We start from the raw sequence: 14,770 nt of genomic DNA on the forward strand, positions 1-14,770 counted from the left end.
AAAATGTTTATTTTCAAAGTTACCATAAGTTATAATCGATAAGCAAACAGCACATGATGTGAAAAGCCCACGAAGAGCCCACGAAAAGCCCATTGCAAAAAGGTTTTATTGAAACGTCTGTCTGCGTATGTAAATAGTTATTTTTGTACAGGTGTATAAATTTACAAATTTAACTTAATTAAACCAATAATTGGTTTATATTTAAAAAAAACGATGATATTTTACTCACCGTTAATGCTTGTATTTGTCGAAGTAACTTTGGCTGAAAAAAGAATACAACAGTTATTGTCCTAACTCAAAAATAATTTCTCAAAAAGCAAATTATGAAGGAAATAACAAGGCAATAAAATAACAACAAAATAGAAAATGAATATTTCTGCTAAAAAAACAAAATAGCTCACCATATTGGCATATAAATGCATGACGAATTCCATGAAATAATTCAGATAAAGCGTTATCGCCGCCACATTCTATATCGTCCCATTCTCCTGTTTTTGATGTCATATATACACAATCTTCTGCGGCGTGATGCCGATTATCTTTTCGTCCAAGCTTCCAGTTTGTGTACGTTACAGCATTACCTTAAAACATTTATGTAACTCTATAACACTTTTACAAATTCAATTAACATCCGTACGCTTATAGTTTACTGTGTAAAATGTTTTAACTAAACATTTATCATGCTTATTATCATGGTATATAAGTACTACAAAAGCAAAATGAAACGAAATTTAAGTTTGGAGCACATCTATTTTATTTAATGTTGTTTCTGTTTGTGTTTCTGTCAGAATAGATGAATAAAATGATGAAAGTAATGTTTCACATGATCGCATATATAATATTACCAGACGTCCATTCAAATGTTTCCTCAGTATTTCTGTCATTTAGACCTAGCCAAACTGGGTGCGTGAAATTCTTTACTAGGAAATCAAAAATAAAATCTTGTTCCTGTTGGTTTGCTATGTGTATCAAGTGACCACCATGACCTTTACAAATTGTCTCCGCGTGTGACCATGATACTCCTGAGTCAACGATTTCGTAGCAATTTTGTCCAAACTGTGCTAACAGTTCTCCCCTTGTCTGGGCAAGCTGCTGTATTCTTTGCGGACATAATTTCACATGACCTATGCAGCAGTGTAAAACGTGATTAAAGTATTGTCTAGTTTAAAAAATATGTTAGTATGGCATCATCATGGTCCTTTTTAAGAGTTAAAGTGCAAAATAAATTCAAAACAATGTCTTTTTACTTAAGTTATATTCATATTTTAGTTGGCGGCACAAAACAAGCAGAAATTACAAGCAATCATATGCCAAATTTATTTTATCAAAGATCGTAAACTACTTATATATGAAATTGGTAAACTAAATATAACATAACTTAAATTTTGATCAGACGTATATACCAGTAAAACAATTCAAACGAAAAGAACATACATCTTTAAGAAAAGAAAACATTAAATTACCTGTCAGTTCGAACATGGCAGTCGTTTGCGGAAAGGCTGACGTTTGCATTGATAGAATTGTTTTTGTGAAAACCACTGAATTACTTGTCGTTTTTGTAAACAAAGACGAATCGGGAGTCGGCATAGTGGTGGATAAAGATGTGATATCTGACAAAGAAGTATAAATGCCGTGTTAAAAGCTTGTGTCTTGAAATCATTGGTTGAAATTGAATATTAAGCCCCTTTGTATATATAAATTGCAAACAAAATTTAAAAGAATGAGTTACAATCATATTTTACTAATATCTTCAGTATGAACATTGTTTCACTGGTTCGATGCTAGATGTTTTTAAAGAAAAACTACAGCATATTTTAGAGGTTGTATTATTAAAATCACTTCAAGATTGTACGTGTATCTGTATTTCTTTCACTTGTTATTTATTTTCTTTCTTATTTTTGTCTAGTTACATTCTATTACAACTTTGAGCTCAAAATTTGATGTTTAAGCAATATTAAATATCCATAGATATCAGATATTGAGACTGGTTCAAAGAAACATTGCAATATGCAAGAGTATGCTGGATGCCTATTTAAGCAATAAGCTAAACATAAACTTTTTGTACAGTCAATAACACTTTCTTTGCTAGATGAACTGTATATTGCATACTTTTCTGGGCCTAAATCACGTTTGTGAGTGAGGAAAAAATACAATTGTTTTGTTTATTGTTGTGCATATCTATGTTTCTTTATTTCTGTCTACGATTTGTAACCCTTTTCGAATATGAAAGCAGTTGATATCTATATGGTGTTTAGAAAGTTTACGAGAACGTGGTAGTAATCTTTTATAGTTCAGTTTAGCCAAAATGTTATCAAGAATTATACCTAGATTGCATAGATCACAAAATCGAGGGCATATAATCCGGGCATGCTGAGTATCACTGCAAACATTTGTAACGGTATTGAGGTAGGCACAGTCGATTTTATGATCGTCAATACACGATGATGCTGAAAATATGGATTTGCAGTGCAATATTTTATGTGATACTTAAATAATGAAATCTCCATTGTAAAACTGATCCATAAGGCATTGCTACAAAGATACTTATTCAATACACTAAGAACTCTTAGTAAAATGTTAAAATCAAATGGATTGTATAGAAAGTGCTGATCTTTGTCGGCAAGCGAAAAGACATAAGTACATGTAAACATACACGCGCGAACGTACTAAATATTTAAGACTAACGCATAAAACATTGATAAAATGATCATACGTTTGAAATGTTCACAAAGTGGTTTATTGCATTTATCTGAGCTACAACACTCATGACAGTCATTATTTTGTCCTTGTAAACCACGGCCAACCAATCCTGTCTCAACTCCTCTATGAGTACCACATTGCTATAACAGAGTACAAAAGCACACACGTTCAACGTTATGGCAGACTTCTGAATAAGGTAAAATTAATTAACGTGGGTGGAATTTATATCAAAATCATAAAAGCTGAAACTTTGCTTATCACATGTACCATGTTACTTCTAATATTTAATGTTAGCTCTTATTTGTGTTGCTATTTTAAAAACAGCTTACTTTGATCATCAATTATTAAACCAAATGATGTAAATCAATAACGTAATTCAAAATTTAAATTGTTATTCACATGTTTGTCAATACATCCTAATGAATACATCCGATTCTGTCCAACTGTTGACAAATCATGGAAACATGACTGCAAAAAGCAAAAGTTGAATTAAATGATAACCTGAGTCATTTAATTTGATCCAGAAGCAGTGATTTCGAAATAAAAATATATACATATGAACGGTATAACAATTTTAATTATATTGATAATATACTGTAAGGTAAAAGTGATGTTTGAAACGATAAAATTGAAATACACAATTTCAGCTCTTAAGCATTAAAAATCATTAAAAAATATAACGCTTTCTTAGGAAAGTTTGGATACACTTGAATGTTGACCAAAGTTTAAGGATTTGAATATTGCAATTACATTCTGCGTAAAGTTAAATATTGTACAAACTAGAAGATAACTTATATAATATATGGCTTACTTGACCAATGTTGCAATGAATAACATCGTTACACTGGTTGATATTTGTTGAGTTGGAGCATTTATAACACTCCAGCGATGCTATAAATGAAGAAGTACTAATTAATTAGTTTTCAAAATAAAGAGATATTCAGGATTTTACACAAAAAATATTTGTATGTTTAGATAAAAACAGAATGAGCTAATTAAATTCAATAAGTAAACTGCTGAATTTTAATCTACCAGCTTTTAAAATAACCTATATAACAGATCATCTCTTAATATCATTTTTACTATAAAGCACTATCCTTTTGATCCAAAGAAGCATACGTGAGAATCTTAATATAACTCGCTTTACAATGTTTTCATGCGAAAAGATATTCAAATAACATAAACTAACAGTTATTAAAAATAATAACTAATGTAAATTCTATAAAGAATAATAAGCGTAATGATCAAAAACATGTTGAATAACTTACCTGCATTTCTTGTATAAGCAAACAAAATGAAACACACTTTGAGTGCTAAAAAATAAAATATGTATTTATACAAAACGGTAATGCTACGAATTTATGTATTTACTAGCATTTTGAACTGTAAATACGTTATATTGATAGTAAGAATATAAAATGGTCGTTTTACATTAACTTTTTTTATGAGACGACATTATGCATGATTTTAAGCCAGTAACTTTTCTAAATAAGGATAAATGTAAATATATTGTATTATCCTACCATTTCCTAACAGTTTTCAATAAACTCCAAAGATCCCACTACTAGACATTGTACAGTCACATAAATAAATTAGGTACTTTCAAAAGGATACGTTTCTTTTATGTCTCCATTACTAAACACGACTAAGTTATCGTGTCTTTCTTAACATTCTGTAACAGGTCTGTATTGTAGCTAAATAACATATATAGCTTAATAACGTGCTATACAGACAATGTTAAATAAATGGCTTTTTAAGTGACATGTATAATTCTTATACTTATTGTTTATTATTTTGTGTTTTGATTTTTAAACACCAATTAAGTCAAAGAAATGCTTTTTTTTTTCAAAAGCTTTTCAATTATTGGTGTAATGTTACAATTTCCACAAATTTAGCCTTTTACCTGAACCATCTTTTGCTTTCTTTTTTGTTTTGGTAATAAGTTTAGTGATAGTGATATAGTATTTTTTGTATGGAAGTAAAAACACTACTTTTTTGCATTTTACTACATTCATTACAAAATATTTCACATTCAGTGCTACTTTCTCTGGGCGATATGCATCTGAAGTGCTCTAAAACAATTATTTGATTATTTAAAACGTTATAAAACTCATGTTTACTCTTTCTAACGAAGATAAAATCAATCAACTCGTTTCTTATTATCAAAAGTGGTTTGAAAATATCAGAAAATGAATATATCAAATTAGATTTATTGGATAGTTCACGACTGTTGGTGATTTCGAAAAAGAAATCAGAAAAAAACTCATCTTACATAAATGTCTACAAATTATTCGAATACTTACGTACCTAATATTTTCATATCCATTTTGATTTGTCTAAAGATAGATAAGATAAAAAATGCACACGACTCATGACAGAAGTAAAGCCACTTGATAAGAGAAGGGTTTTGAAGGGGAGATAAAAATTGAAGTTCAACGGCTTGTTTCGTACACTTTGCTCCCTAGATGCATTTATTAGCTACACATGTATATAAAAATACCATTATTTAAAGGGACTCCACTGATTTGATGTAGATCTATACTAATAACTTCTGTGCAAAATTTCAGATCATTATCTCGCTCCGTTTTTCCAGAATGATTATTATAATAGTGAAAAATTACAAAAAATTGAAAAGCGTTTAAACGCTTTTCACTCAAAATGGGCTAAGAATAGCACAAACATACGATTTTCATTTTATTTCTTGTATGTTTTATTTCTTTATATTTCTTTTTAAAGCGCTCATGTTTATCTATGTGAAAAATTAAAATGTAATGTTTTTTTGGCTTATAAATCTCAGTGGAGTTCCTTTAATATCAGTTGCAAATTACTTAAAATATCAATATAACTACATGTTAAAACGTTCATAAAGCATATTCATTATATGTTTATGTCATGTTGTATGACTGAGTATACGACCTCCTAAAATATGCTTACCACTTACAGAAATAGTAAGTATAGTAATATCAATACAGGGTCACTATCTTATAATACTTACAATTTAAAGTTCTTGATAATTTAACAAAGTGGACGTATATCATAATGTAAGTCTAATTGCACAAGTTTAGGTATTGCAGTCTGATCTATAGGACAAATAAGTAATGTATATTCTTACTATAGTTTTTTTTTAAAGCAGCATGCCTCCAGATTTATGCAAAATCATGACAAATTCTTAAATGTATTTAAAATGTCAAATTATGTCGAGTGAACAAAGAAACTAATTCACACATTTCAAAATTTGGAAAATTATCAAACAGGGGTCAAACTATGCAAAAAAAGCCCTTACTGCGTTTGTCACGCAGTAGAAATATGGCGATTAATACTACCGAATCGGTCATTAGTTGCATATAACATGTAGATCAATTCTTGAATCGGGAATATTTTTTAAATTATCAGATTTTTGGTATCATATTAGGTGTTTTGAATCTATGATGAAAAGATCGAAGCCTTTTTTTCTATTGACCTATGCCCTAAAATGACTTACGTTTGTCAAATTAAGAAGAAAAAAAAACATTTTTTTTTTTTTTTTTTTTTATAAATTTGTACTACAAATGTACTTCATTAAACCCCTAGAGTTTACTTAACTTGCATGAATGACATTATTGAAAAATGTTGAAATAATAACATTCCAGTACAAGGAGTCTTTAAAGTGTTTAATTTTAATAAGATGGATTAGTGATATTTAAGGGATTCTACAAAAGCATTTTGCTGCTAAGGGAATATTATGTGATTAAGACATTCACAAGTAATGACCGAGAATTATGATCTTAAGTATACATAATGAGGTTATGGATTAGATTTTGAGGGCAAATTGTATGCACCATAACCTAAAATTTCTGTCACTTATTTCAACAACTTTCATCGACAAACAGCTTAGAATTATGTCAAACACAAATAACGGATCTTTCAAATTCGGCCTTCTCCTGTCCAACATGCTTTTACATTACTAATTTTTACGATATAATTTTAAAACGCATAGCTCATTAAAAGAAATGATACATTTCTACAAACTATATATATATTGAAAACCCTCAATTGAAAATAATTAGTTCACACGTAATTTCAAATATTTTGGAAATCCGAACTACTGTAAAATATCAGTAAATAACAATTTATAAAAATAAATCATTCAAAGCTTCAAATGTAAGGTTTAATCCGTTTAAATTTTGTTGTTCAATAGTTATTTCCTCAATAAGTGTTAAGTCCATAACCTGTATCCATACGGCTTACAGACTGATTGTAACATGATATACAAGAACAACAAAGAAAGGCGGTGTTCAATGAACGCAACACCCACACGACCCAGCAACAAGGACCAGCGGCAAGGAGCCCAGGAGCACCCCAAACAAAAACAGGACAGGGCACAAGGCAGGGCACGGCCATGATAATCACTTTAAAAATACATAAAAGGAAATAAAAGTAACCGACAAGGAAATAAAATTAAATTAAATAATTATAATTATATATAAAGACCACGTTTTATTTTCAGTTCTATTCTATAAAGTTATGTCATACATAATTTCAAATATGAATACTCAAGTTTGAGAAAGTTAGCACTCTTTATTCACTACAAATCATTTCACAAGAGACTTCATCGATACAGTCTTGTTTATCCAATAAGTGATGGTTCCGTTGAAATACCTAAAATCATAAACGTAGAAAAGATATCAACGGTACATGCATGTTCTTTGATTCACTGTCCCATTCAAATACTGTAATGCACGTGGACACATTAATTATTGTTGTATAGTTACATGAATTAAACAAACACTTTCTTTACACATTTCTATTTTCAATGATGTCAATTTTAACATTTAATTATTATTTAGTAGATTTTATAATGCAACGTAGTTTTATATAAATCTGATCAGAAAATAAAATAAACCATGAAAAATGGCTTTATAGCGGATTTAAAAAAGTTAAAAGGAAATATGGAGTACTTACTGTATTCACACAAAAGTGGATGGGTTTCACCGGAAGAAGATGTGCCAACAAAAATTGAGTGATGTGTATGCCCACATGGTATATCATCCCATTGACCATTTTTATACGGTATCAATACAACACAGTCTTCTTGACTAGAGCTTGCATAGTTCGCAATGTGTCCCGGAACCCAATTTGTATACTGAACATTTTGTCCTAGACATATTCATAGCAATGCAAGGTCTGTTAAACTACTTCTTTATAGGAAGATCAAAATGTTGGTATAATTTTAATTGTAATTATATTTATGTAACTGAAATTGCATAATATAACCAATAGAGAAAAACTAATAAAATGAATAATATTGCTTGTTCTTTCTGCCACATAAAGAGTTGTTATAATTTATTTCTAGGCTTCTAGCAAGCAAAGAGATACTTAATGACATATGACAGACAATAAAGTTTGAATAAACGTTTAATATGAATGGTCAACCTGATCCCCAATGGAACTGTCCCTCCGTGTGTCTATCTGTGAGACCAATCCAAACAGAATGATCTGGGAAATGACTCATCATAAAACTTTGGATAAAATTCTGTTCTTGTGAACTAGTTATAAAAACAAGATGTCCACCTCTAAAAGAACAAATTTGTTCAGCATAATGCCAAGAAACTTTTGAATTTGGAACCAGTTCGTAACAACTTTGATCATGCTGTGCAAGTGTGCCATGGTCTCTCTGTGCTTGTTGATGAAGTCTTTGTGGACACAGGTTAATGTTACCTGAAAATAGTTTAGTGTAAACTGAATAAAATTGAAGAAAAATTCCTATCTTATTTTTTAAATTTCCAGTACACAAAATATTCTATATTATGCTAATCGGGCCAAGTGTGTTTTAAAGTCATTTAAACAAGAAGAGGTAAACTTTGAAATGCCTAACTTTTTGTGTTTGTTTGTTTTGGGTTTTACGTCACATCGACACAGTATAGGTCATATCGCGACGTTCCAGCTTTACTGGTGGAGGAAGACCTCATGTGCCCTTCCGTGCATTATTTCAGGCACGAACGGGCACCTGAGTAGAACCACCGACGTTCCGTAAGCTAGCTGGATAGCTTCCTCACATGAAAGAATCCAAAGTCCCTGTCGGGATTCGAACCCACAGCGGTGAGGGGCAAGTGGTTTGAAGTCAGCTACCTTAACCACTCGGCCACGGACGCCCCAACTTTTTGTGTAACCAAATGAGAAATATATTGAATTAAAATGTAACCTTAAAGTTAAACTGGATATTAATTTATATCAGGTAAATAGTTCTTCCTCACCAGCATTAATTGGATTTGGTGGAGTAACTGCGGCTGAAAGAAGAATAAAAATCTTATGTATTATTCTTATGAGAAATAATATTTAAACAATAATAATGCGTTGACACGTTTCAGTAAGCTTTTATTCCACTTATCATTTTTATCTAAATAATTTATTTTTCCAATTTTTTTTAATCATGCATGAAATGTTGCTTTTAAAATAGATGGTCATCATTTTTTAAAGAAAAACGGCATTTGGCAGGTTTAACAATCTCTTTTCACATACAATGCCTTTAAAATTTGTATTTAATTGATACAGTATTTTCCAAAACCACTTTCACACTTCTTCCGCATTTCAAAATTGAAAAAATTCATATATCTGAATTAAATTGAATTTAATAGTATTTTATAAACCAAAAATATCAAACCATATTGACATATGAACGCATGGCGAATTCCCTGTTTTATTTCCGATAGACCGTTATCACCACCGCATTGTATATCGTCCCATTCCACTGTAGTTGGTGTCATAAATACACAATCTTCAGAGTTGTGATAACGATAATCCTTTCGTCCAGGCTTCCAGTTTTCGAACGTAACAGCATTGCCTTGAATGCAGTTATTATTGCATTATATGATAAAAGATTTATGCCATTTTATAACAAGTTTGATAAGCTATGTGTCATCATATTTTTATCTTATTATCGTTTTTCAACGACAATTTTTAAAATAAGTGATATGCAATGAAAATTGAGAATATTGAAATGTATTCTCGGTAAATATTTGGTTTGTGTTATAATTGTGAAGGTGTTAAGGTGTCAGCATTAATGATTTACACAAAAGTGATAGTTTACAACAGAAAAAAATATATTACCTGACGTCCATTCAAAACTTTCTTCAGTGTTTCTATCATGCAAACCCAACCACACTGTGTGCGTATGGTGCTTTACAAGAAAATCAAAAATAAAATCTTGTTCCTGCTGGTTTGCTATGTGTATCAAGTGCCCTCCATGACCTTTACAAATTGACTCCGCGTGAGACCATGATACGCCTGAGTCAACGATTTCGTAGCAATTTTGTCCAAACTGTGCTAAAAGTTCTCCCCTTGACTGAGCGGCCAGCTGTTGAATTTTTTGTGGGCATAATTCAACATGACCTAACAATGGAATAGAGATACATGTATACGAAAGTAATATGAATAGAGGAACAGGCATCATGCTTACTTTGTGAATTATCATTTTAAAACTTCTTAAATTAGAGAATTTTTTAGATCGTATAATACGATATTAGTGTTGCGTTCACGGAATGTTACGTGCCCTTAATTCGATCATTTTCTTGTTTCTGGTGGTACTAGTTTTCTATTAAAATACTAGTTCATCACCCATGAGAAAGTGGTATCTGCATTTTAATTTCTTCTTTAAGCAACTATTTGTTGTATGCAACCTTTATTACCACCATCGACATTTTAAAAATCTCCTACAATATTTTCACGTGTACATTTTGTGTTAGAGGACCAATTGCGGCTTTCAATGGAAGAATGTCACGAACATATCGCCTTACAGGTTCTATGTCGTTAGAACATATTGTGTTTATGTTGTTTAGTTCAAATGTTCACCTTTGAACAGGCTTCATCAAAACTGCCTACAAGTATTCAATTTTGTCGTATTTATTCTAATTTCACATTAAATAATAACATTTGTTTTTAATATACTCATACCTTTCAGAAAACTTGGTTTTGGGGTGGTTATTTGTAGTGTTGCCGTAGTCAATTTTGTCGTCGTCGTTGTTGGTAAAGTAGTACTTGTACTCTGTGGTGGTGGTGTGTTGTTGTTGTTGTTGTTGTTGTTGCTGTGGTTGTTGATGTCGTGCCTGTGGATAATCTTGTGGTTGCTACTGATGTTGCATCAGTGGTTGTTGTTGTTTGTGTAGACGGCATTGTTGCTGTAGAAGAAGCTGTAGTAGGCACCGTTTTTGTTGTTTGGGCTTGTGTTGTTGGTAATGTTGATGGTTCTGTAACTGTTGTTGATTCTGTTGTTAATGCTTCTGTTATGGTAAAAGTTGTAATAATGGTGGTTGTTTTTGTCGTCGTTGGTTTTTGGGTAGTAGCAACTACTGACGTTGTCTGTGCAGTTGTTGTTGGTTCTTCGGTTACTTGTGTCTTTTGATGTTTGAGGCATTGTTGTTAGTGGAACTGACGTGGTCGATACTAAAGACGAAGAATATTGAATATGTATTTTTCTATCTAAAAGACACCTTGAACAAAAGTCCTTCAAAATTATTAGACGACACGACCCCCTAACCATCCCACCATATGCGGTTCTAAGGAATTGAGCCTGGGTCTCATAGGGACAGCCGGAAATTGCAAGATATGAGCTAAAATAAACCAGTTATCTTTTGCCCAGGTAATGTATCATCTCTGGCTAGCCAATCCAGCCGGGAACAGCCGGACTAGCCATAAAGTGTTACGGCTGCGCCGGCTGTCTTGGTAACTTTATAAACATGTTAACGCACATAATGAGTTTTTCTGGGATACTAATTTTCAGTCATTGTAAACAACTGAAAATTGAAAAGATTAAGAAGACTGGTCTACTTAGATACCTGGGCATGGTTGAATTCTGCAATTTTTAACGTCTGTTCCATTTCCGGAGCAGTTTAAACCTCCACTAGTAGGCGCTGGGTTTGTACATGTTCGTATTCTACTCTGTTTTCCATTTCCACATGTATTGCTACAAGAGAACCACTCGGACCATTCAGACCAGTTTCCATCAACTAGAAAGAACATTAAAAAGTTTAGGCAATGCAATATGAGAGAAACATAGAGAAATCATGGATACTGCATGTACAATTAAAGCATTTTCATACTTTGCAACAACTCTAAAGTCAAATAATTTTCTTTTTGTTATAAAATAGCATATTAAAAATTTATTAGTGGCATTTATGTAATAATATGCACTTTCTACTTTAATGGGTACATATTCTCTGTACAGACTACAGAGTTATATTATGACAACAAGATTTTACAAATTACTTTCACCTTTTATTGTTTAGTTAACAAACTCAAATACTAAATTATGAAACAAAAAACGATTAACCAAAATATTATCATCAATCATACCTAGATTACATAGATCACAAAATCGAGGGCATATAATCCGGGCATGCTGAGTATCACTGCAAACATTTGTCACGGTATTGAGGTAGGCACAGTCGATTTTATGATCGTCAATACAAGATGATGCTGAAAATATAGAGCTGTAGTACAATATTTTATGTGATATTTTAAATATGAAATCTTCATTGTTAAACTGATGAATTAACCATTGTTACAAAGATTCTTATTCAATACTCTAAAAACTCTTGGTCAAATGTTTATAAGGTTAGAAACTACATAGTACGGAAAATGCTGATCTTTGTCGGCAAGCTCAAAGACATATGTAAATGCAAACATACACGCGCACGCATGCCCACGCATCTAATATATCAAGTTTTAGGCATAAAACATTGTTAAAAGTTAAAACAATCATACGTTTAAAATGTTCACAAAGTGGTTTATTGCATCTATCTGAGCTGCAACACTCATGACAGTCATTATGTTGTCCATGTAAACCACGGCCAACAAATCCTGTCGCAACTCCTCTATGAGTACCACATTGCTGTAACAGAGTGACAGAAAACACACAATTATGCAATGATAGACTTCTGAAAAAGACATATAGATTGAGCAATAAATAACAGTCATTAAAATTAAAAATACAAAATGATGGTCAGTCCCTTTATTATGTTATCAATTATGAAATTCAATATCTAAATTGACTACTTAAATTGTTATTTACATGTTTGTCAATGCATCCTAATGAATACATCTGATTCTGTCCAACTGTTGACAAATCATGGAAACATGACTGCAAAAGAAACGCAAAAATTGAATTAAATGATATTATGAAATTAGACTGGCTTTGACGCAGTAAGATTATTCGTCAAATATTTATTTCTCTGATATTAATTCACAGTACTCAACTTCCTTTTAATCAACGCCATTACGTTTCATCCACATGCAGAAATTAAATAAATGAAAAATATGCACAATCCATTTTTAACAGTCCTTTCATATTTGCATCGAGCCTGTATTTTATTAAAAGATTCTGCATCCTTTTGTGGTTCTTACACAAAAGTAAACCGAAGTCCTAATTAATCCGGATCAAAACTTGAATATTGCTTAAATTCTATTGGTCTTTCTATGAAATAACCAGGGCCCTAGGTTTGTACATACCATCTAATAAAATTCATACTACATTGAATCTCATATAGTAATAAGTATGAGTGTTTCACTCTTAAACGTAGTGTTTTCGAAATAAAAATATAGCCATTATTATCTCTTTTAAAAAAGGTTAAATTTTTACTTATCCACTATTACATGGGTAATATACTGCCAGGTAAAAGAAAATATTTGAAATAATAACACGAATATACACAATTTCATTCAGTTAGCATGCCTTTCAGCACTGATTAAAATTTAGAAACTATACGTTTTCAAACCTTTGAAATCGACTGATATAACAGAAAAATGTCAACAAATGTTTAAAGATTTAAATATTGCAGTAACATTCTGCTGAATAAATTAAAGATTGTACTAACCGGAAGATAATTTATATAATACATGGCTTACTTGACCAGTGTTGCAATGAATAACATCGTTGCACTGGTTGATATTTGTTGAGTTTGATCATACATAACACTCCAGCGATGCTATAAATTAAAATAACTCTACTAATATTTATATGTAATAACAATTTATAATGATTTTACAAAATATGTTTGTTCAAATAAATGCAAAATGAGCTAATTTTATTTAATTATAAAACTTTTAAATTTTAATCTGCCACCTTACAGGAACACGTACATAATAGAGCATCGCTATACATATTTTTCTTTTTACTTTTAATCACCGTGCTTTTGATCCGAAGAAGGAAAACATATAACTCTCTTTACGCTGTTTTCATGCGAAAACATATATATGAATAATCTAAATAAAAAATTCTAAAAAATATCAATTAATGTAAATACATGTACAATAAAGAAAAAGAAGCGTAATTATCAAAAAGTATTTTATAACTAACCTGCGTTTCTTGTATAAGCATACAATATGAGATACACTTTGATAGCTGAAAAGTACAATGTGTATTAATGCATACATAACTGTTGTTGTAACAGAAATTTCTGTATTTGTTATTTTTAAAATTTTACATACGTTATGTTGTAAGTTACAATATAGAAAGACTGTTTTACATGAACTCGTCTTATAAGGGGGCGTTATGCATGAGTTTAAGCCAGTAACTTTTTTCTAAATAAATAGATAGGTATAGATAGGTAGATAGGTGTTCTCACTCTTCAAGACCTGTGATCAGCCTTGGATCAAGGGGAACAAGTAGACGCCATACTACTAGACTTCAGTAAGGCATTTGACATTGTGCCTCACCAACGACTCTTTTCCAAGGTGATCTCTACAGCATCAAGGGGACAATCAGAAAATGGATCGAGAGCTTCCTGTCTGACCGCAGTCAACAGATCGTTGAACGCCACTCGTCTGTATCCTTCCCAGTCAAATCACGGGTACCCCGGGGCACAGTACTAGGTCCTTTACTGTTCCTCCTTTACATCAACGACCTACCAATGTGCGTGACTTCCACCAGCCGCCTATTTGCTGACGACGGCCTGATCTATATGAAAATCAAATCAGAAGCTGACGCATTAGCCCTCCAAGAAGACCTTGATCGACTCCAGGAATGGGAACGCAAGACGATGATGTCTTTCATTCCCAGCAAATGCGTAGTAATACACATCACCAAAAAAAACCCCAT

The 14,770-nt window shown here is 31.7% G+C and overlaps 2 protein-coding genes and 1 long non-coding RNA gene across 3 annotated transcripts; all 3 read right to left on the reverse strand.

The window, feature by feature from the left end:
• Positions 1-221: 221 nt before the first annotated feature.
• Positions 222-5,089, reverse strand: LOC132748388 (uncharacterized). Its single transcript, XM_060737973.1, has 10 exons — positions 5,008-5,089; positions 3,969-4,013; positions 3,512-3,591; positions 3,100-3,168; positions 2,714-2,840; positions 2,325-2,447; positions 1,464-1,610; positions 846-1,124; positions 402-581; positions 222-262 (listed from the first exon to the last, which is right to left on the reverse strand). The coding sequence occupies exons 1-10, from the start codon at positions 5,024-5,026 to the stop codon at positions 222-224; spliced, it is 1,110 nt and encodes a 369-aa protein (XP_060593956.1). The 5' UTR covers positions 5,027-5,089.
• A 3,018-nt stretch (positions 5,090-8,107) lies between these two features.
• Positions 8,108-10,848, reverse strand: LOC132748389 (C-type mannose receptor 2-like). The gene is made up of 5 exons (XM_060737974.1): positions 10,782-10,848; positions 9,787-10,068; positions 9,341-9,520; positions 8,934-8,966; positions 8,108-8,397 (listed from the first exon to the last, which is right to left on the reverse strand). The coding sequence occupies exons 1-5, from the start codon at positions 10,846-10,848 to the stop codon at positions 8,108-8,110; spliced, it is 852 nt and encodes a 283-aa protein (XP_060593957.1).
• Positions 10,849-12,419: 1,571 nt separating this feature from the next.
• Positions 12,420-13,660, reverse strand: LOC132748382 (uncharacterized). The gene is made up of 3 exons (XR_009628249.1): positions 13,579-13,660; positions 12,746-12,814; positions 12,420-12,565 (listed from the first exon to the last, which is right to left on the reverse strand). It is a non-coding gene; the product is annotated as an uncharacterized LOC132748382 (long non-coding RNA).
• Positions 13,661-14,770: the final 1,110 nt, after the last annotated feature.

Source organism: Ruditapes philippinarum, unplaced genomic scaffold (genome assembly GCF_026571515.1).
Source record: "Ruditapes philippinarum isolate M1 unplaced genomic scaffold, ASM2657151v2 ctg1310_1_1_1_1, whole genome shotgun sequence".
Taxonomy (NCBI): domain Eukaryota; kingdom Metazoa; phylum Mollusca; class Bivalvia; order Venerida; family Veneridae; genus Ruditapes; species Ruditapes philippinarum.